At 43.4% G+C, this 22,936-nt stretch overlaps 1 protein-coding gene across 1 annotated transcript in view; it reads left to right on the forward strand.

Annotated features, from left to right (window-relative positions):
• The window catches only part of LOC120019139 (serine/threonine-protein kinase MRCK alpha-like), a 120,126-nt gene that overhangs the window by 39,125 nt on the left and 58,065 nt on the right, over nucleotides 1–22,936 (forward strand). Inside the window, exons 3-7 of the mRNA XM_038962417.1 lie at nucleotides 833–916; nucleotides 2,106–2,201; nucleotides 4,763–4,911; nucleotides 15,681–15,774; nucleotides 20,119–20,319. Coding sequence (XP_038818345.1) covers nucleotides 833–916; nucleotides 2,106–2,201; nucleotides 4,763–4,911; nucleotides 15,681–15,774; nucleotides 20,119–20,319 — 624 coding nt within the window. The remainder of the gene's footprint in view (nucleotides 1–832; nucleotides 917–2,105; nucleotides 2,202–4,762; nucleotides 4,912–15,680; nucleotides 15,775–20,118; nucleotides 20,320–22,936) is intronic.

The raw sequence follows: 22,936 nt of genomic DNA on the forward strand, positions 1-22,936 counted from the left end.
TGTTTTTTATTGTGTGTGTTGCGTGTACTTTCGTGTGTGTGTGCGCGTTGCGTGTATGTGCGTACGTACATACGTGTGTGTGTGTGTGTGTGTGTGTGTGTGTGTGTGTGTGTGTGTGTGTGTGTGTGTGTGTGTGTGTGTGTGTGTGTGTGTGTGTGACTGTGGGGATGATTGGTGGTTTAAATTCCTCCCGTGGTGGAGGAGGGAGTTGTGGGGAAGCTGAAGTGAAGAAGGCTTTCTCTTGTGTCCTCTGGCTGGCAGACAGGCAGGCAGGAGGGAAGAATCCTGCTAGCTGAAGTCCTCTGGCCTCGCTACAGTTGCAACTCAACTCGTTTTAGGAATGCTCTTTACTACACTCAGGTCTAACAATGGGGGCTGACTGGGGTTGTGTTGGAGATGTTATCACTTAACAGTAGTTTAGCCAGCTAGCTTTCCTATCCTTGCTGCAAACCCATTGTAATGAGTGTTATCTGTGCTGCCGTGCGGCTATGCCACGTTGAGCTGAAAGATCCCAGCTGTGTGTGTCTCAGGGGTCACTACCTTCATGTCCTAGGTCACTTCCTGTCCGCCTTCCTTTCTCTTCCTCTTCTCCTCTGACTCTATGGCCGTGTTTCATTCCACAAAGATGCTCACTTCCCTTCTGCCCTCGTTCACTCCCCTTTCCTGATCTAACAGGAGTGGGTCATGTTCAGTAGGGAGAAAACGTTCTGGAACTGAGTGGATTTATTTCCCATGGTTTGCCCTATTGAACATTACAGGAAAGATGTAATTAATATGGTGGATGGAAACTTTCTCTCCTCAAACTCTCCTTCTCTCCCATGCTTTCCTGTAGGTTGCTGTGGTTAAGGTGAAGAATGCAGACAAGGTGTTTGCCATGAAGATCCTCAATAAGTGGGAGATGCTGAAGAGAGCTGAGGTGAGTTCTGGCTAGTAACAACAACCGCCATAGCATTACAGCAGCGCTAAATGCTAACAACCGCCGTAGCATTACAGCAGGGCTAAATGCAAACAACTGCCATAGCATTTCAGCAGAGCTAAATGCTAACAACCGCCATAACATTACAGCAGGGCTAAATGCTAACAACTGCCATAATGTTACAGCAGTGCTAAATGCTAACAATCGCGATAGCATTAGAGCAGGTCTAAATGCTAACAGCAATAGTATTATAGCATTTGCTACTCTGGGCTAAATACTAACAACAGCCATAGCATTACAGCACTACTCAGGGCTGGATACTAAGTTGAGTTAGCGTTATGTAACTCCTTGGCTTTTCCAGAAACATTGCATTAAACATTCAATGCAAAATGTTCATATAATTGTCAGTTACATGTGCATGTCTCAAGTTTAGAATATTAAATGTGAATTTGAGTACATAACTTAATTAAACTTTAGAACCTATTTGCAGTATGAGAGAGCAATCGTGTTCAGTGTATTTACATTTGAGTCATTTAGCAGACGCTCTTATCCAGAGAGACTTACAGCAGCAAGTAGTGTTAAGTGCTTTGCTCAAGGGCACATCGACAGATTTTTCACCTAGTTGGCTTGGGGATTCGACCACTGAACTCAGTATATCTGTTGCTGCTGTGCTTTTCTTTTAATTGGCAGCTGTTCACAGTGGTCTGTGTGTGTGTCTGTGTAGCTGTTCACAGTGGTCTCCTGGGCTTGCAGTTTTCATACCTCGGGCTCATAGAACCGAACTCCCCACTGTGTTTGGCTGTCTCTGGACATGGGAAACTGTCTGCAATATAAACGCTACTCTCAAACCCATGTCCTCATTAATGTACCTCATGACATAGTCTAGCTATAGGTTGTTCATACAGATGGAAATATATGAATTTGACTATTTTATAAGTTTGTTAGAAAGTGTAATTGAATTGAAAATACTTAATTGACCCCTAAAGGATCTGAAACGATGTTTCCCACATAAAGATAGAAATAGAATCTATTAATTCTATGGTTGTCCACCACTAGCAGACACAGGAATTCAGTACACACACAGGTTGGACCGAAGTGTGATGGACCGAAGTGTGTGCCAATGAGAGTAGCTACAGTACATTCCATTCATTCTGTTTATATAATGGTTACCCTTTGACCTCTCCCTCAGACGGCGTGTTTCCGGGAGGAGCGCGACGTGCTGGTGAACGGGGACAGCCAGTGGATCACCACCCTGCACTACGCCTTCCAGGACGACAACTTCCTGGTAAGATCTCCACTAACTTCCCCTCTATTCATATGGGTTTCAATATATGGTATGTCTGCATCCCAAATCGTAACCTATTGCCAATAGGACTCTGGTCTAAAGTATGACCATTGATTTTAAGGGGTGTAAAGGGTTGCTTCCAAATGGCATAGGGCCCTGGCCAAAAGTAGTGCAATATATAGGGAAGAGGGTTCCATTTGGGATGTACACAAGCTGTGAAGAGGCCGGAATGAAATTAATAATATGATGATGGTAAAGGAGGGATGGATGGTTGACGGTAAAGGAGGGATGGATGGATGACGGTAAAGGAGGGATGGATGGGTGACGGTAAAGGAGGGATGGATGGGTGACGGTAAAGGAGGGATGGATGGGTGACGGTAAAGGAGGGATGGATGGGTGACGGTAAAGGAGGGATGGATGGTTGACGGTAAAGGAGGGATGGGTGGTTGACGGTAAAGGAGGGATGGGTGGTTGACGGTAAAGGAGGGATGGGTGGTTGACGGTAAAGGAGGGATGGGTGGTTGACGGTAAAGGAGGGATGGATGGTTGACGGTAAAGGAGGGATGGATGGTTGACGGTAAAGGAGGGATGGATGGTTGACGGTAAAGGAGGGATGGATGGTTGACGGTAAAGGAGGGATGGGTGGTTGACGGTAAAGGAGGGATGGGTGGTTGACGGTAAAGGAGGGATGGGTGGTTGACGGTAAAGGAGGGATGGATGGGTGACGGTAAAGGAGGGATGGGTGGTTGACGGTAAAGGAGGGATGGATGGTTGACGGTAAAGGAGGGATGGATGGTTGACGGTAAAGGAGGGATGGATGGTTGACGGTAAAGGAGGGATGGATGGTTGACGGTAAAGGAGGGATGGATGGTTGACGGTAAAGGAGGGATGGATGGTTGACGGTAAAGGAGGGATGGATGGTTGACGGTAAAGGAGGGATGGATGGTTGACGGTAAAGGAGGGATGGGTGGTTGACGGTAAAGGAGGGATGGGTGGTTGACGGTAAAGGAGGGATGGGTGGTTGACGGTAAAGGAGGGATGGGTGGTTGACGGTAAAGGAGGGATGGGTGGTTGACGGTAAAGGAGGGATGGGTGGTTGACGGTAAAGGAGGGATGGGTGGTTGACGGTAAAGGAGGGATGGATGGGTGACGGTAAAGGAGGGATGGATGGGTGACGGTAAAGGAGGGATGGGTGGTTGACGGTAAAGGAGGGATGGGTGGTTGACGGTAAAGGAGGGATGGGTGGTTGACGGTAAAGGAGGGATGGGTGGTTGACGGTAAAGGAGGGATGGGTGGTTGACGGTAAAGGAGGGATGGGTGGTTGACGGTAAAGGAGGGATGGGTGGTTAACGGTAAAGGAGGGATGGGTGGTTGACGGTAAAGGAGGGATGGGTGGTTGACGGTAAAGGAGGGATGGGTGGTTGACGGTAAAGGAGGGATGGGTGGTTGACGGTAAAGGAGGGATGGATGGGTGACGGTAAAGGAGGGATGGATGGGTGACGGTAAAGGAGGGATGGATGGGTGACGGTAAAGGAGGGATGGGTGGTTGACGGTAAAGGAGGGATGGGTGGTTGACGGTAAAGGAGGGATGGGTGGTTGATGGTAAAGGAGGGATGGGTGGTTGACGGTAAAGGAGGGATGGGTGGTTGACGGTAAAGGAGGGATGGGTGGTTGACGGTAAAGGAGGGATGGGTGGTTGACGGTAAAGGAGGGATGGATTGGTGACGGTAAAGGAGGGATGGGTGGTTGACGGTAAAGGAGGGATGGGTGGTTGACGGTAAAGGAGGGATGGGTGGTTGACGGTAAAGGAGGGATGGGTGGTTGACGGTAAAGGAGGGATGGGTGGTTGACGGTAAAGGAGGGATGGGTGGTTGACGGTAAAGGAGGGATGGGTGGTTGACGGTAAAGGAGGGATGGATGGTTGACGGTAAAGGAGGGATGGATGGTTGACGGTAAAGGAGGGATGGATGGTTGACGGTAAAGGAGGGATGGATGGTTGACGGTAAAGGAGGGATGGATGGTTGACGGTAAAGGAGGGATGGATGGTTGACGGTAAAGGAGGGATGGATGGTTGACGGTAAAGGAGGGATGGATGGATGGTTGACTGTAAAGGAGGGATGGATGGATGGTTGACTGTAAAGGAGGGATGGATGGATGGATGACGGTAAAGGAGGGAGGGATGGATGGTTGACGGTAAAGGAGGGATGGATGGTTGGTTGACTGTAAAGGATGGATGGATGGGTGGTTGACGGTAAAGGAGGGAGGGATGGGTGGGTGGTTGACGGTAAAGGAGGGAGGGATGGGTGGGTGGTTGACGGTAAAGGAGGGAGGGATGGGTGGGTGGTTGACGGTAAAGGAGGGAGGGATGGGTGGTTGACAAAAAAGACTAAGGAGAAAGAGGGAGGCCTGAAGAAAGTAAAGTTGGAAGATGGAGGGAGGAAGTGGGGGAACACTAGAGGAATACAGAGAATGTTACTTGTACACTATTACTACTACTACTACTACTACTACTACTACTACTACTGAGAGATTTATTCTCTCCTCCCCTCCTCTCTCCGCAGTACCTGGTGATGGATTATTATGTGGGTGGGGACCTTCTCACCCTGCTTAGTAAGTTTGAAGACAGGTTGCCGGAGGACATGGCAAGATTCTACCTGGCTGAGATGGTGCTGGCCATCGACTCAGTGCACCAACTGCATTACGTCCACAGGTGAGTCTCACACACACACACACCCACACACACACACCCACACACACACACACACACACACACACACACACACACACACACACACACACACACACACACACACACACACACACACACACACACACACGTGTTTGTTAACGAGTATTATATTAATGACTCATGAAGACTCATTAGTCCAAGCCACCTGTATGACCACTGAAATAGTTGGTTCCTTTGTGGCTCTAAATAAAAGTATTCCAAATATTGATTCCTTAATGAAGCAGAGAGAACTGTCCCTCCTAAATGAAGCAGAGAGAATTGTCCCTCCTTAATGAAGCAGAGAGAATTGTCCCTCCTTATTAATGAAGCAGAGAGAACTGTCCCTCCTTAATGAAGCAGAGAATTTTTTACCTTTTATTTAACTAGGCAAGTCAGTTGAGAACAAATTCTTATTTACAATGACGGCCTACCCCGGCCAAACCCGGATGACGCTGGGCCAATTGTGCGCCGCCCTTTGGGACTCCCAATCACGGCCGGTTGTGATACAGTCTGGAATCAAACAAGGGTCTATAGTGACGCCTCTAGCACTGAGATGCATTGCCTCAGACGGCTGCACCACTCGGGAGCCCATAACCTTACATACACTACTGGTTAAAGGTTTTAGAACACCTACTCATTCAAGGGTTTTTCTTTATTTTTACTTTTTTGTACATTGTAGAATAATAGTGAAGACATCAAAACTATGAAATAACACACATATGGAATCATGTAGTAACCCAAAAAGTGTTAAATCAAAATATATCTTATATTTGAGATTCTTCAAGCCACCCTTTGCCTTGATGACAGCTTTGCACACTCTTGGCATTCTCTCAACCAGCTTCACCTGGAATGCTTTTCCTACTGTCTTGAAGGAGTTCCCACATATGCTGAGCACTTGTCTGCTTTTCCTTCATTCTGCTGTCCGACTCATCCCAAACCATCTCAATTTGGTTGAGGTCAGGTGATTGTGGAGGCCAGGTCATCTAATGCAGCACTCCATCACTCTCCTTCTTAGTCAAATAGCCCTTACACAGCCTGGAGGTGTGTTGGGTCATTGTCCTGTTGAAAAACAAATGATAGTCCCACTAAGCCCAAACCAGATGGGATGGCGTATCGCTGCAGAATGCTGGGGTACCCATGCTGGTTAAGTGGGCTTTGAATTCTAAATAAATCGCTGACACACCACACCATAACACCACCTCCTCCATGCTTTACGGTGGGAAATACACGTGCGGAGATGATCCGTTCACCCACATGCTTCTCATAAAGACACGGAGGTTGGGATCAAAAATCTCCAATTTGGACTCCAGACTAAAGGACACATTTCCACCGGTCTAATGTCCATTGCTTGTGTTTCTTGGCCCAAACAAGTCTCTTCTTATCATTGGTGTCCTTTAGTAGTGGTTTCTTTGCAGCAATTCCACCATGAAGGCCTGATTCACACAGTCTCCTCTGAACAGTTGATGTTGAGATGTCTGTTACCTGAACTCTGTGAAGTATCTATTTGGGCTGCAATTTCTGAGGCTGGTAACTCTAATGAACTTATCCTCTGCAGCAGAGGTAACTCTGAGTCTTCCTTTCCTGTGGTGGTCCTCATGAGACCCAGTTTCATCATAGCACTTGATGGTTTTTGCGATTACACATGAAGAAACTTTCAAAGTTCTTGACATTTTACAGATTGACTGACCTTGATGTCTTAAAGTAATGATGGACTGTCGTTTCTCTTTGCTTATTTGATCTGTTCTTGCCATAATATGGACTTGGTCTTTTACCATATAGGGCTATCTTCTGTATACCTCCCTACCTTGTCACAACACAACTGATTGGCTCAAATGCATTAAGAAGGGAAGAAATTCTACAAATTAACTTTTAAGAAGGCACATCTGTTAATTGAAATGCATTCCAGGTGACTACCTCATGAAGCTAGTTGAGAGAATGCCAAGAGTGTGCAAAGCTGTCATCAAGGCAAAGGGTGGCTAGTTTGAAGAATCTCAAATATAAAATATATTTTGATTTGTTTAACACTTTTTTGGTTACTAAACGATTCCATATGTGTGTTATTTCATAGTTTTGATGTCTTCACTATTATTCTACAATGTAGAAAATAGTCAAAATAAAGAAAAACCCTTGAATGAGTAGATGTTCTAAAACTTTTAGTGTATGTAAGGTCACATTCACTGGATTGTATGAAAGAAAATAACTCTAAAAATAGATGTTTTGTGGTGGTCCCCTGACTGACGCCCTGGCTGTGGGGGAGTTTTGTCATAAGGGACGCGACAGCCAATAGGAGAAGCCCTCTGCCTCAAAGACTGTGTGGTAGGAACCACTCTTCCCTCTGACACACAGGAAGTGGTCACCAGGCCTCATCTACATAATGACAGTGTTGACGCTGAAGAAGCCTCAGATGAACGATTTGAGAGAGAGAGCCCAGGGGCTAGGGTGTGCCGTGCTGGCCCTATAGTAACATTGATTGTCCCATAGCACAGCAGCAGTATAGACTCAGTGTTGAGATGGGGACCCACTAATTGTATGGTGTTTTACGTGAAGTCGGGGCGGGGGGGCGGCGGTGGTCGTCTCGTTCCCCTTTGAGGCCCTCTGAGACATTTTGGGCTGGTAATGACAGGGTGTATGTATGGGGGTTGTGGTGGGTTCCCCCTCTCGGGAGAGATTGGCTCGCTTGGTTTGTGGAGGGTGGAGACATTAACAGAAGGTCCCCTGAGAAGGGTGTGTTCTCTGTGTGGGTGTGACTGAAAGGACAATGCATTAACCCTGTAATTTCTCCAACATAAGGCCAATTAGAATAGCTTGAATCAGTGCATATAGGCCACATTTGTGAAGTAAGGATGGCTTAGTTATAGAAATGGTCTCTGTCAGTCAAGAGGTTCAGTCGTGGACATGCTTGTGCCGCTGTAAGCATAATGCCTTGTCAGTACCACAAACATAGCTCACTGTTTTATGTTGAAGACAATACCTTGCCAAGGAGAATTAAAGGTTCAATTAACTAAGAAAATAGTTTAGTGGCTGCCCCCTCCTCATTCGTGTGTGTGTGTGTGGTGGACTGTGTGTGAAGCTGATCAGGGTCAGTGATCTGCATGGCCTCCCCAGAGACTAACAGACCAACTCAGCATGGCCCAGCTCTCTGTTAGCAGGGCCCTCATCTGGCCTGTGTGTGTCTCATTGTGTGTGTGTGTTGACATCTATTGATCAGGGCCATATGTGTGTGTTATTACTGATCAGAACCATGTGGGCTCCACAGCCCTGTTTCCACCTCCTGATCTAAGAGCCCAATCTCTTTCATCAGACCGACCACTGGCCACAGACATCTCATTACCTGTTAATGTCATCTATCAAAGACCCTGCAGCCACCATGTTAACAGTGGCAGGAACAATGCCCTGTTGTAGAAAGGGTCATGAATGGTACATGAATTAGCAGCGGCCAATGGTGAGTATACACGGTATCTGTATGCGCGTGCGTCCAAACAGTGGTGATGAGGTCCCATAGAGCCCTGTGTGTGTGTGTCCTTAACTCGGTCCCTGTCTCTCTGAGGAGACAGTGTGTGTGTGTCCTTAACTCGGTCCCTGTCTCTCTGAGGAGACACAGTGTGTGTGTGTCCTTAACTCGGTCCCTGTCTCTCTGAGGAGACACAGTGTGTGTGTGTGTGTCCTTAACTCGGTCCCTGTCTCTCTGAGGAGACACAGTGTGTGTGTGTCCTTAACTCGGTCCCTGTCTCTCTGAGGAGACACAGTGTGTGTGTGTGTTGTCTTGGCGGCCAGATGGCCCTTACAGATGGATGCTGGTGAGGTCTTAAAGAAGATTACCTCCCTCTATTCTCAGCCTTAAGACTTCAGGAGCCCTGCCCTGCCTGGGACAGAGCAGACCAATTAGCCACGCCCCCAACAGTCACGTCACCGCAGCCCTACTGGAAGGGAGGGAGGAAGAGAGAGAGAGAGAGAGAGAGAGAGGGTGGGAGAGACAGGGAGGGTAGGAGAGGAAGGGTATGTCCATCAGAGCAGTAAGATGTGACATGTTGTCACAAGAAAAGGGCAACAAGTGAAGAACAAACACCATTGTAAATACATCCCATATTTTTGTACTTTAACTATTTGCACCTTGTTACAACACCTTATTAGCCATAATATGACATTTGAAATGTCTCTATTCCTTTGGAACTTTAGTGAGTATGTTTACTGTTCCACTTGTATTATTTATTTCACTTTGGTTGATCTATTTCACTTGCTTTGGCAGTGTAAACAAATGTTTCCCAATAAAGTCCTTTGAATTGAACATGGGTTGGGGGGGGTGGATAAAGACACGGGTGACAGAGGGAGGTAGAGATGAGGCAAGAGAAAGAGACAGCGGGAGGGGGAAGAGAGGTGGTAGCCATGTTGTTTGATCTCTGCTCAGGTTTTCACTGGGTTTATCTGGAGGAGGAACTCATGACGGGATGCTGGATGACAAGACCCGCACGCACGCACGCACGCACGCTAGGGCCAGGTCTGAGCCTATCAGGAAAGTGAGAGGTTAAAAGACACCCACAGAGGTGTTAAGTAGAGGTTAGCGCAGGTGCACACTGGGAAAAGAGTTTGTTCTGAAGAGAATGCATGTCAGTTTTGAGTCAAATCAAATGTTATTGGTCACATACACATATTTAGCAGATGTTATTGCGGGTGTATATTCCTAGTCACCTTGCCATGGTTAAATACAGCGTTTCGCGCTTTACGTTTTGTGCATATGCTGCCGTCTATTCATGGTTTCTGGTTTGGGTAGGTTTTAATAGTCAGTGGGAACACACATGGTTGGTGGAGAAGGAACAAAACAGAAATGACTTCATTGTATCATTTTAGCCAGACTTGAGCCGCCTGTTAGTAGGTCTACTTTGTAGGGGGGTGTCCCGTTGGTCTACCTTTTATCCCATTGACTTGATTCAACATGAAAGGAAAAGCTCCTTCTCTCTTTGTCTCTCGGGTCAAGTCCCAAATGCCACCAGGCGCTATTCCCTATTTAGTGCACTACTTTTGACCAGGCCCTATTGGGCTCTGGTCAAAAGTAGAGCAGTATGTAGGGAATAGTGTGTCATTTGGGCCGCTACCTCATTATCCTGCTGTCCAGAGAGAAGCCTTTGTTCTTTGGGTCCAGGGAACCTCCCCTCTCTCCCTTTTCCCCTCCAAATCCTCATGCAGCCAGAGCTTCTGTTTAACTGTGGCTGCTTATCAGCAGGAGGTACACCCCTATACCCCATCCCTCCCAAGGCAGGGTGTACCCCCATACTCCCCGCTACACCCCATCCCTCCCAAGGCAGTGTGTACCCCCATACTCGCCCCTACGCCACTCCCTCCCAAGGCAGGGTGTACCCCCATACTCCCCGCTACACCCCATCCCTCCCAAGGCAGTGTGTACCCCCATACTCCCCCCTACACCCCATCCCTCCCAAGGCAGGGTGTACCCCCATACTCCGCCCTACACCCCATCCCTCCCAATTCAGGGTGTACCCCCATATTCCCCCCTACACCCCATCCCTCCCAAGGCAGGGTGTACCCCCATACTCCCACCTACACCCCATCCCTCCCAAGGCAGTGTGTACCTCCATACTCCCCGCTACACCCCATCCCTCCCAAGGCAGGGTGTACCCCCATACTCTCCCCTACACCCCTCCCTCCCAAGGCAGGGTGTACCCCCATACTCACCCCTACACTCCTCCCTCCCAACTAGTCCCCTCACCACTCCCATCAGGCACTGCTCTGACTCCCCCATGCTTCTAAACCAGACCCTTATAAATGGGAAAGATGGGCAGTCTAAAAATATAACTTTAATAGGAAGCTGATTCAGAGGTAAATATGATCATCAGGCACTGTCTAAATGTGTAACTTTAATAGGAAGCTGATTCAGTTAGAAGCTGCTATAAAGTAGGAGCAGGCCCTTCATGTGATGTTGACTGTTAACAGTTGAGGAAGGACCTGTCAGTAGCTTCTACAGTGCTTTTATGTGCTGCTCTGTACTGAAGATTAACATTCATAGAACATGTGGAGTCATTTCAGTTTGTTAGAGATGCTGGGTATCAGAGAATGTCTGTCTGTGTGTATGGTCTTGGGCGGCAGGTAGCCTAGTGGTTAGAGCGTTGGGCCAGTAACTGAAAGGTTGCTGGATCGAATCCCCGAGCTGACAAGGTAAAAATCTGTCGTTCTGCCCCTGAACAAAGCAGTTAACCCACTGTTCCTCGGTAGGCCGTCATTGTAAATAAGAATTTGTTCTTAACTGACTTGCCTAAGGGTAAAAAAATATATACAGGGACAAGAAAAAGTATGTGAACCCTTTGGAATTACCTGGATTTTTCATAAATTGGTCATCAAATTTGATCTAATCTTCATCTAAGTCACAACAATAGACAAACAGTGTGATTAAACTATATTGAATACATAATTTAAACATTCACAGTGTAGGTTGGAAAATGTATGTGAAGCCCTAGGCTAATGACTTCTTCAAATGCTAATTGGGTCAGGAGTCAGCTAACCTGGATTCCAACCAATGAGACGAGATTGGAGATGTTGGTTAGAGCTGCCTTGCCCTATAAAAAACACTCACAAAATTTGAGTTTGCTACTCACAAGAAGCATTGCCTGATGTGAACCATGCCTCGAACAAGAGAGATCTCAGAAGACCTAAGATGAAAAGTTGTTGACTTGCATAAAGCTGGAAAGGGTTACAAAAGTCATCAGTCCACGGTAAGACAAATTGTCTATAAATGGAGAAAGTTCAGCACTGCTGCTACTCTCCCTAGGAGTGGCCGTCCTGCAAAGATGACTGCAAGAGCACAGCACATAATGCTCAATGAGGTTAAGAAGAATCCTGGAGTGTCAGCTAAAGACTTACAGAAATCTCTGGAACATGCTAGCATCTCTGTTGACGAGTCTACAATATGTAAAACACTAAACAAGAATGGTGTTCATGGGAGGACATCACAGAAGAAGCCACTGCTGTCCAAAAAAAACAAATTCTCCACGTTTGAAGTTTTCAAAAGTGCACCTGGATGTTCCACAACGCTACTGGCAAAATATTCTGTGAACAGATTAAACTAGAGTTGAGTTGCTTGGCAGGAACACACCACAGTGTGGAGAAAAAAAGGCCCAGCACACCAACATCAAAACCTCATCCCAACTGTAAAGTATGGTGGAGGGAGCATCATGGTTTGCGGCTGCTTTGCTGCCTCAGGGCCTGGACAGCTTGCGATCATCGACAGAAAAATGAATTCCCAAGTTTATCAAGACATTTTGCAGGAGAATGTTAGGCTATCTGTCCGTCAATTGAAGCTCAACAGAAGTTGGGTGATGCAACAGGACAACGACCCAAAACACAGAAGTAAATCAACAACAGAATGCCTTCAACAGAAGAAAATATGCCTTCTGGAGTGGCCCAGTCAGAGTCCTGACCTCAACCCGATTGAGATGCTGTGGCATGACCTCGAGAGCAGTTCACACCAGACATCCCAAGAATACTGCTGAACTGAAAGAGTTTTGTAAAGAGGAATGGTCCAAAATTCCTCCCGACCGTTGTGCAGGTCTGATCCACAACTACAGAAAACGTTTGTTTGAGGCTAATGGACATCAACACGTAGGTTTCTACTTCCATTTTATACAGTACACACTATATACATTTTACGGACACAATGTATTTTACAATAGTTATCTTTTGTTTGTTTTTAATCCCATCCTTCCGCTGCCATGTAATGTCAAGTGTATAATATATTGTTGTGTATTGATGTATTATTACTATACTGTTAGTGTATTGATGATGTATTGTTACTATACTGTTAGTGTATTGATGATGTATTGTTACTATACTGTTAGTGTATTGATGCTGTATTGTTACTATACTGTTAGTGTATTGATGATGTATTATTACTATACTGTTAGTGTATTGATGATGTATTGTTACTATACTGTTAGTGTATTGATGATGTATTGTTACTATACTGTTAGTGTATTGATGATGTATTGTTACTGTACTGTTAGTGTATTGTTGATGTATTATTACTATACTGTTAGTGTATTGATGATGTATTATTACTATACTGTTAGTGTATTGATGATGTATTATTACTATACTGTTAGTGTATTGATGATGTATTGTTACTATACTGTTAGTGTATTGTTGATGTATTATTACTATACTGTTAGTGTATTGATGATGTATTATTACTATACTGTTAGTGTATTGATGATGTATTATTACTATACTGTTAGTGTATTGATGATGTATTGTTACTATACTGTTAGTGTATTGATGATGTATTATTACTATACTGTTAGTGTGTTACTATACTGTTAGTGTATTGATGATGTATTATTACTATACTGTTAGTGTATTGATGCTGTATTATTACTATACTGTTAGTGTATTGATGATGTATTATTACTATACTGTTAGTGTATTGATGATGTATTATTACTATACTGTTAGTGTGTTACTATACTGTTAGTGTATTGATGATGTATTATTACTATACTGTTAGTGTGTTACTATACTGTTAGTGTATTGATGCTGTATTATTACTATACTGTTAGTGTATTGAGGATGTATTGTTACTATACTGTTAGTGTATTGATGATGTATTGTTACTATACTGTTAGTGTATTGATGATGTATTGTTAATATACTGTTAGTGTATTGATGATGTATTGTTACTATACTGTTAGTGTATTGATGCTGTATTATTACTATACTGTTAGTGTATTGATGATGTATTATTACTATACTGTTAGTGTATTGATGATGTATTATTACTATACTGTTAGTGTATTGATGATGTATTGTTACTATACTGTTAGTGTATTGATGATGTATTATTACTATACTGTTAGTGTATTGATGATGTATTGTTACTATACTGTTAGTGTGTTACTATACTGTTAGTGTATTGATGATGTATTATTACTATACTGTTAGTGTGTTACTATACTGTTAGTGTATTGATGCTGTATTATTACTATACTGTTAGTGTATTGAGGATGTATTGTTACTATACTGTTAGTGTATTGATGATGTATTGTTACTATACTGTTAGTGTATTGATGATGTATTGTTAATATACTGTTAGTGTATTGATGTATTGTTACTATACTGTTAGTGTATTGATGCTGTATTATTACTATACTGTTAGTGTATTGATGATGTATTATTACTATACTGTTAGTGTGTTACTATACTGTTAGTGTATTGATGCTGTATTATTACTATACTGTTAGTGTATTGATGATGTATTATTACTATACTGTTAGTGTATTGATGATGTATTATTACTATACTGTTAGTGTATTGATGATGTATTGTTACTATACTGTTAGTGTATTGATGATGTATTATTACTATACTGTTAGTGTATTGAGGATGTATTGTTACTATACTGTTAGTGTATTGATGATGTATTATTACTATACTGTTAGTGTGTTACTATACTGTTAGTGTATTGATGCTGTATTATTACTATACTGTTAGTGTATTGATGCTGTATTATTACTATACTGTTAGTGTGTTACTATACTGTTAGTGTATTGATGCTGTATTATTACTATACTGTTAGTGTATTGATGATGTATTATTACTATACTGTTAGTGTATTGATGATGTATTATTACTATACTGTTAGTGTATTGATGATGTATTGTTACTATACTGTTAGTGTATTGATGATGTATTGTTACTGTACTGTTAGTGTATTGATGATGTATTATTACTATACTGTTAGTGTATTGATGATGTATTGTTACTGTACTGTTAGTGTATTGATGATGTATTATTACTATACTGTTAGTGTATTGATGATGTATTATTACTATACTGTTAGTGTGTTACTATACTGTTAGTGTATTGATGATGTATTGTTACTGTACTGGGGCGGCAGGGAGCCTAGTGGTTAGTGCTTTGGGCCAGTAACTGAAAGGTTGCTGGATCGAATCCCCGGTAGACCGTCATTGTAAATAAGAATTTGTTCTTAACTGACTTGCCTAGTTAAATAAAGGTTATACTGTTAGTGTATTAATGATGAATTGTTGCTCTACTGTTAGTGTATTGTTAGTGTATTGATGATGTATTGTTACTGTACTGTTAGTGTGCTGATGTATTGTTAATGTACTGTTAGTGTATTGATTATGTATTGCTACTATTAGTGTATTGTTACTGTACTGTACTGTCAGTATAGTGTTACTATACTGTACTGTGTGTCAATGGTGTATAGATAAGGAGACTAGTGAAGACAAGGGCTTGACATTGTCTGCATTAAGTGGGATGTAATATCAGAATAGTGGTCAGGACTGGGACAGGGTGTTCTGGTCGGGGCAGGGTGTTCTGGTCGGGACAGGGTGTTCTGGTCGGGGCAGGATAACCAAGCCTCTGTCTGCCTTGTGGGGGGTAACCTTGTGAGGGGTCTGCCCTATTGGCAGTAGATGCTGCAAGGGCAATGAACTGCCCAAATAAACACAAGACTTAATGATGGGAGACTAAAGGCATCCAGGAGCAAACAAACTTTCTCTCTCTCTACAGAAGCCAAATCTACTTTTCTCTCTCTCTCACCAAACACTCACTAGTGTTGCTTTAAAGTTGTTTTTGCTCTTTTTCATTCTCTCTCCCTCCCTGTCTCCCCCTCTGAGATATTTGTGTTTCTCATTTTATTCCACTCCCTCTCTTCCTCCATTCCTAGTTCTCTTTCTCAGAGTCATCGGTATATTTACTTTGGTCTCTCTGTCTTCTGTCACCTTCAGGGACATCAAGCCAGACAACATCTTGATGGACATGAACGGTCACATTCGCCTGGCTGACTTCGGTTCCTGCCTCAAACTCATGGAGGACGGCACGGTGAGTAGGCCGACATATACCAGTCAAAAGTTTGGACACCTACTCATTCAAGGGTTTTTCTTTATTTTTACTATTTTCTACATTGTATAATAATAGTGACGACATCAAAACTATGAAACAACACACATGGAATCATGTAGTAACCAAAAAGTGTTAAACAAATAAAAATATATTTAATATTCAAAGTAGCCACCCTTTGCCTTGATTACAGCTTTGTACACTCTTGGAATTTTCTCAACCAGCGTCATGAGGTAGTCATCTGGAATGCTTTTCCAACAGTCTTGGAGTTCCCACATATGCTGAGCACTTGTTGGCTGCTTTTCCTTCACTCTGCCATCCAACTCATCCCAAACCATCTCAATTGGGTTGAGGTCGGGTGATTGTGGAGGTCAGGTCATCTGATGCAGCACTCCATCACTCTCCTTCTTGGTCAAAAAGCCCTAACACAGCCTGGAGGTGTGTTTTGGGTCATTGTCCTGTTGAAAAACAAACAATAGTCCCACTAAGAGCAAACCAGATGGGATGGTGTAACCCTACATAATGATGTGGTAGCTATGCTGGTTAAGTGTGCCTTGAATTATAAATAAATCACCAACCATGTCACCAGCAAAGCACCATCACACCTCCTCCGTGCTTCACGGTGGGAACCACACATCAAATAAAATTGTATTGGTCACATGCACATGTTTAGCAGATGTTATTGCGGGTGTAGCGAAATGCGTGTGTTTCTACCTCCAACAGTGCAGTAATATATAACAAGTAATATCTAACAATTTCACAAAAATACACACATCTAAAGGAATGCAATTAAGAATGTATAAATATTTAATGACTATGTTGGAGCGGCATAGACTAAAATACAGTAGAATAGAATACAGTATATACATACAGTTGAAGTCGGAAGTTTACATACATCTTAGCCAAATACATTTAAACAATTCCTGACATTTAATCGTAGTAAAAATTCCCTGTCTTAGGTCAGTTAGGATCACCACTTTATTTTAAGAATGTGAAATGTCAGAATAATAGTTGAGAGAATTATTTATTTCCGCTTTTATTTCTTTCACCATTTTCCCAGTGGGTCAGAAGTTTACATGCACTCAATTAGTATTTGGTAGCATTGCCTTTAAATTGTTTAATTTGGGTCAAACGTTTCGGGTAGCCTTCCACAAGCTTCCTCCAATAAGTTGGGTGAATTTTGGCCCCATTCCTCCTGACAGAGCTGGTGTAACTGAGTCAGGTTTGTAGGCCTCCTTGCTCACACACGCTTTTTCAGTTCTGCCCACACATTTTCTATAGGATTGAGGTCAGGGCTTTGTGATGGCCACTCCAATACCTTGACTTTGTTGTCCTTAAGCCATTTTGTCAAAACTTTGGAAGTATGCTTGGGGTCATTGTCCATTTGGAAGACCCATTTGCGACCAAGCTTTAACTTCCTGACTGATGTCTTGAGATGTTGCTTCAATATATCCACATCATTTTCCTCCCTCATGATGCCATCTATTTTGTGAAGTGCACCAGTCCCTCCTGCAGCAAAGCACCCATACAACATGATGCTGCCACCCCCGTGCTTCACGGTTGGGATGGTGTTCTTCGGCTTGCAAGCCTCCCCGTTTTTCCTCCAAACATAACGATGGTCATTATGGCCAAACAATTCTATTTTTGTTTCATCAGACCAATGGACATTTCTCCAAAAAGTATGATCTTTGTCCCCATGTGCAGTTGCAAACCGTAGTCTGGCTTTTTTATGGCGGTTTTGGAGCAGTGGCTTCCTTGCTGAGCGGCCTTTCAGGTTATGTTGATATAGGACTTGTTTTACTGTAGATATAGATAATTTTTGTACATGTTTCCTCCAGCATCTTCACAAGGTCCGTTGCTGTTGTTCTGGGATTGATTTGCATTCTTCAAACCAAAGTACGTTCATCTCTGCGACAGATCTTCTTCCTGAGTGGTTTGACGGCTGTGTGGTCCCATGGTGTTTATACTTGCGTACTATTGTTTGTACAGATGAACGTGGTACCTTCAGGCGTTTGGAAATTGCTCCAAAGGATGAACCAGACTTGTGGAGGTCTACAATTTCTTTTGAGGTCTTGACTGATTTATTTAGATTTTCCCGTGATGTCAAGCAAAGAGGCACTGAGTTTGAAGGTAGGCTTTGAAATACATCCACAGTTACACCTCCAGTTGACTCAAATGATGTCAATTAGCCTATCAGAAGCTTCTAAAGCCATGACATAATTTTCTGGAATTTTCCAAGCTGTTTAAAGGCACAGTCAACTTAGTGTATGTAAACGTCTGACCCACTGGAATTGTGATATAGTGAATTTTAAGTGAAATAATCTGTCAATTGTTGGAAAAATGACTTGTGTCATGCACAAAGTAGATGTCCTAACCGACTTGCCAAAACTATAGTTTGTTAACAAGACATTTCTGGAGTGGTTGAAAAACAAGTTTTAATGACTCCAACCTAAGTGTATGTAAACTTCCGACATCAACTGTATGAGATGAGTAATGCAAAATATGTAAACATTATTAAAGTTACCAGTGATTTTAAGTCTATGTATATAGGGCAACAGCCTCTAAGGTGCTAGTGATGGTTATTTAACAGTCTGATGGCCTTGAGATAGAAGCTGTTTTTCAGTTGATGTTGAGATGTCTGTTACTTGAACACATGCGGAGGTCATCCGTTCAGCTACTCTGTGTCTCACAAAGACACGGCGGTTGGAACCAAAAATCTTACATTTGGACTCATCAGACCAAAGGACAGATTTCCACCGGTCTAATTTTATGGCGGTTGCTCGTGTCCTTTGCTCGTGTTTCTTTGCCCAATCAAGTCTCTTCTTCTTATTGGTGTCCTTTAGTAGTGGTTTCTTTACAGCAATTCGACCATGAATGCCTGATTCATACAGCAGAGGTAACTCTGGGTCTTCCTTTCCTGTGGCGGTCCTCATGAGAGCCAATTTCATCATAGCATTTGATGGTTTCTGTGACTGCATTTGAAGGAACTTCAAAGTTCTTTTCCAGATTGACTGACCTTCATGTCTTCAAGTAATGATGGACTGTCGTTTCTCTTTGCTTATTTGAGCTGTTCTTGCCATAATATGGACTTGGTCTTTTACTAAATAGGGCTGTCTTCTGTATACCCCGCCTACCTTGTCGCAAGACAGCTGATTGGCTCAAATGCATTAAGAAAGAAATTCCACAAATTAACTTTTAACAAGGCACACCTGTTAATTGAAATGCATTCCAGGTGACTACCCCATGAAGCTGGTTGAGAGAATGCCAAGAGTGTGCAAAGCTGTCATCAAGGCAAAGGGTAGCTAGTTTGAATAATCTCAAATAAAAATACATGTTTTTATTTGTTTTAACACTTCTTTGGTTACTACATGATTCCATGTGTTATTTCATAGTTTTGATGTCTTCACTATTATTCTACAATGTAGAAAATGGTAAAAATAAAGAAAAACTCTGGAATGAGTAGTTGTGCCCAAACTATATATATATATGCACACAACCCAAACACCTCCAAAAACCACCAACCACCGCCCCATCAAACCCTGGGCCCCTCTAGGCCTCCCCTGTGGCTGAAGCCCCTCTAGGCCTCCCCTGTGGCTGAAGCCCCTCTAGGCCTCCCCTGTGGCTGAAGCCCCTCTAGGCCTCCCCTGTGGCTGAAGCCCCTCTAGGCCTCCCCTGTGGCTGAAGCCCTTTAGGCCTTCTCTGTGTCTGATTTCATGGCTGTGCCTGTGGTTAAGACTCTTCCGCTAATTAAGCTGCTCCGAGGTGGTTGGCTATGTGGCTTTGATGAATACATTGAGACCTTAGAGGATCCGCCTCTCTAAAGCTGCGGTGACTGGTGCTTCTTTGGCCTAGTCTCAAGGATGTTATTTAGTATGTACTCTATGGCATGGCCTTGTTTTGGTGTGGTGGACATATTTGACTCCAAACACACTGTAGACGCGCAATTAACAACACCAGATTATTTCTCTAACATTAAAGGGATTTGTGCAGTTTGAAGGAAGTTAGAGGTAGATTCACGAGCCAATGCTATGAGTATGCTGCCATACCTGTAGACTTCCAGTCATTGCACTAATGCTAGTTAGCATTGGCTCGCGAAAGACTTCCTTCATACTGCACGCAGAGACATAAAAATGGTATTCACAAGTTCGTCTGACACTGGGCAAGTGGAAAATTGGCTTAGGCTTAACTGCTAGAATCACACAGTATCCCTTTAATAATGTATGATATTATTTCTATGGTTTGTCCCCCATGCCATCCATCGCTGCGTCTATGCCTCTATCCATCCACTCACTAATCCATTCATCTCCTGTGCCTGGTCTCCCTCAGGTCCAGTCGTCAGTTGCCGTGGGGACCCCGGACTACATCTCTCCGGAGATCCTGCAGGCGATGGAGGATGGGAAGGGGAAGTACGGTCCAGAGTGTGACTGGTGGTCCCTGGGGGTCTGCATGTACGAGATGCTGTACGGGGAAACCCCCTTCTACGCCGAGTCACTAGTGGAGACCTACGGCAAGATCATGAACCACAAGGTGAGAGGGGGGGTGATAAGACTGGACAGAGGAGGCTGACTGTAGCTACCCTTGGGTTTATCATTTGATTTATTTGATCATTCAAAACCACAGCTCTACCACACGTGTAGCCTATACATTGCATTGAAAATTCTAGAGGACCACCCAAAAAGTTGTACAGCCTATTTCCATTGTGGTCCTCTTTTTTGATGCTGTCAGGCAGGTTAAGGCTTACCGGTAGTGACATTGTACTTACTGTACTAAAACCCGTCTTGACTAAGACAAATTTTTTATTCAATGGTTCAAGACGAGCGTGATTGTTTAGGTGTTGTTGGGCTCTTTGGTGTTAGGCTGAAGTACTTTCTGTACATAGTTAGGTTTATTCTTTCTGACTCCTCCTCTACCCTGTTTCTTCTTGTTCCTTTCCATCGACCGACAGGAGGAGTTAGGTGCTGCTGTGAGTGTTTCTTTTTGGAGTCTGATTGCCCAGTCCCAAATGGACCCCTATTCCCTACCACCTATGCACTAGTAGATTCCTCTTAGATCTCCACAAGTGCATAGGAAGTAGGGGCTAGGGGTTGATTTGGTACTGGGTCTGAGTGTTAGTTGTTAAAGTTTGAGTATGTTCTGTTCAAGGGCTGAATGTATCAAGCTTTTTAGAGTAGGAGTGCTGATCTAGGATCAGTTTAGCTTTTTAGATCATATAATTAAGATTAAATGGACCTGATCCTAGATCAGCACTGCTAAGAGGAATACTCTGAGACAATTGATACATACAGTGCATTCGGAAAGTATTCATACCCCTTGACTTTTTCAACATTTTATCACGTTACTGCAATATTATGAAGTCTGTTAAGTAAAACATGTCAATCTACACACAATACCACATAATGACAAAGTGAAACGTTTTTTTGAAATTTGAGCAGTTTTTATTGAAAATAACAAACAGAAATACCTAATTTACATACGTATTCAGACCCTTTGCTATGAGACTCGAAATTGAGCTCAGATCTGGGGAAGGGTACCAAAAAAAGTCTGCTGCATTGAAAGTCCTTAAGAACACAGTGGACTCCATCATTCTTAAATGAAAGAAGTTGAAAACCGCCCGGCCAAACTGAGCAATCAGGGGAGAAGGGCCTTGGTCAGGGAGGTGACCAGGAAGCCGATGGTCACTCTGACAGAGCTCCAGAGTTCCTCTGTGGAGATGGGAGAACCTTCCAGAAGGACACCCATCTCTGCAGCACTCCACCAATCAGGCCTTTATGGTAGGGTGGCCAGACGGAAGCCACTCCTCAGTAAAAGGCATGTGACAGCCCGCTTGGAGTTTGCCGACAGGCACCTAAATGACTCTCAGACCGTGAGAAACAAGATTCTCTGGTCTGATGAAACCAAGATTGAACTCTTTGGCCTGAATACCAAGCGTCATATCTGGACGAAACCTATCACCATACCTACAGTGAAGCATGGTGGTGGCAGTATCATGTTGTGGGGATGTTTTTCAGCAGCAGGGACTGGGAGACTAGTCAGGATCGAGACAAAGATGAACGAAACAAAGTACAGAGATTCTTGACGGAAACCTGCTCCAGAGTGCTAAGCACCTCAGACTGGGGTTCAGACTGGGGTGAAGGTTCACCTTCCAACAGGACAATGACCCTAAGCACACAGCCATGACAATGATGGAGTGGCTTCGGGACACGTCTCTGAATGTCCTTGAGTGGCCCGGCTAGAGGCCGGACTTGAACCCGATCTAACATCTCTGGAGAGACCTGAAAATAGCTGTGCGGCGACGCTCCTCATCTAACCTGACAGAGCTTGAGAGGATCTGCAGAGAATAATGGGAGAAACTCCCCAAATATAGGTGTGCCAAGCTTGTAGCGTCATACCCAAGAAGACTCAATGCTGTAATCGCTGCCAAAGGTGCTTTAACAAAGTACTGAGTAAAGGATCTGAATACTTATGTAAATGTGATATTTCAGTTTATATTATAATTAATTAGCAAAAATTGCTAAAAACCTATTTTTGCTTTGTCATTATGGGATATTGTGTGTAGATTGAGAGAAAACAACTATTTAATCAATTTTAGAACAAGGCTGTAACTTAACAAAATGTGGAAAAGGTCAAGGGGTCTGAATACTTTCCGAATGAACTGTACAACCCCAGGTCTGTTCATACTTCAGCCCATCCTGACTCCAAACCACACCGTTCTACCTTCATAACTCCCTCCCTTCCCATCACCCTTCAACTATACCATCTAGTTCACCCAGCCATATTGACTGAACAAATGCCTTATGTGTGCACATTAAACCATTAAATGTTGGCTTGAACTATACTGCTTTCTACTGCAACAGGATGAACATGCATGGGCCATATACCATTTTCATTTATTTGTACATTTCTTTGTCAGGGGCCATGTACACAAATAAATACATGAAATGTGAAAAAATGTGTACAAAGATAATTCTGCAAACCGTATAGAACTATTCCGCTGTCGACTGCAACAGGGGAATGTTGCGTTACCAGTAAAAATACATTTGAAATACAAATATTTGACCAAACTGGACGCAAACAGTATATCTAGGCTGCATCCCAAATGGTCAAAAGTAGTGCAGTAAATAAGGAATAGGGAACCATTTGGGAC

Source organism: Salvelinus namaycush, chromosome 24, assembly GCF_016432855.1.
Source record: "Salvelinus namaycush isolate Seneca chromosome 24, SaNama_1.0, whole genome shotgun sequence".
In the NCBI taxonomy this organism is placed as follows: Eukaryota; Metazoa; Chordata; class Actinopteri; order Salmoniformes; family Salmonidae; genus Salvelinus; species Salvelinus namaycush.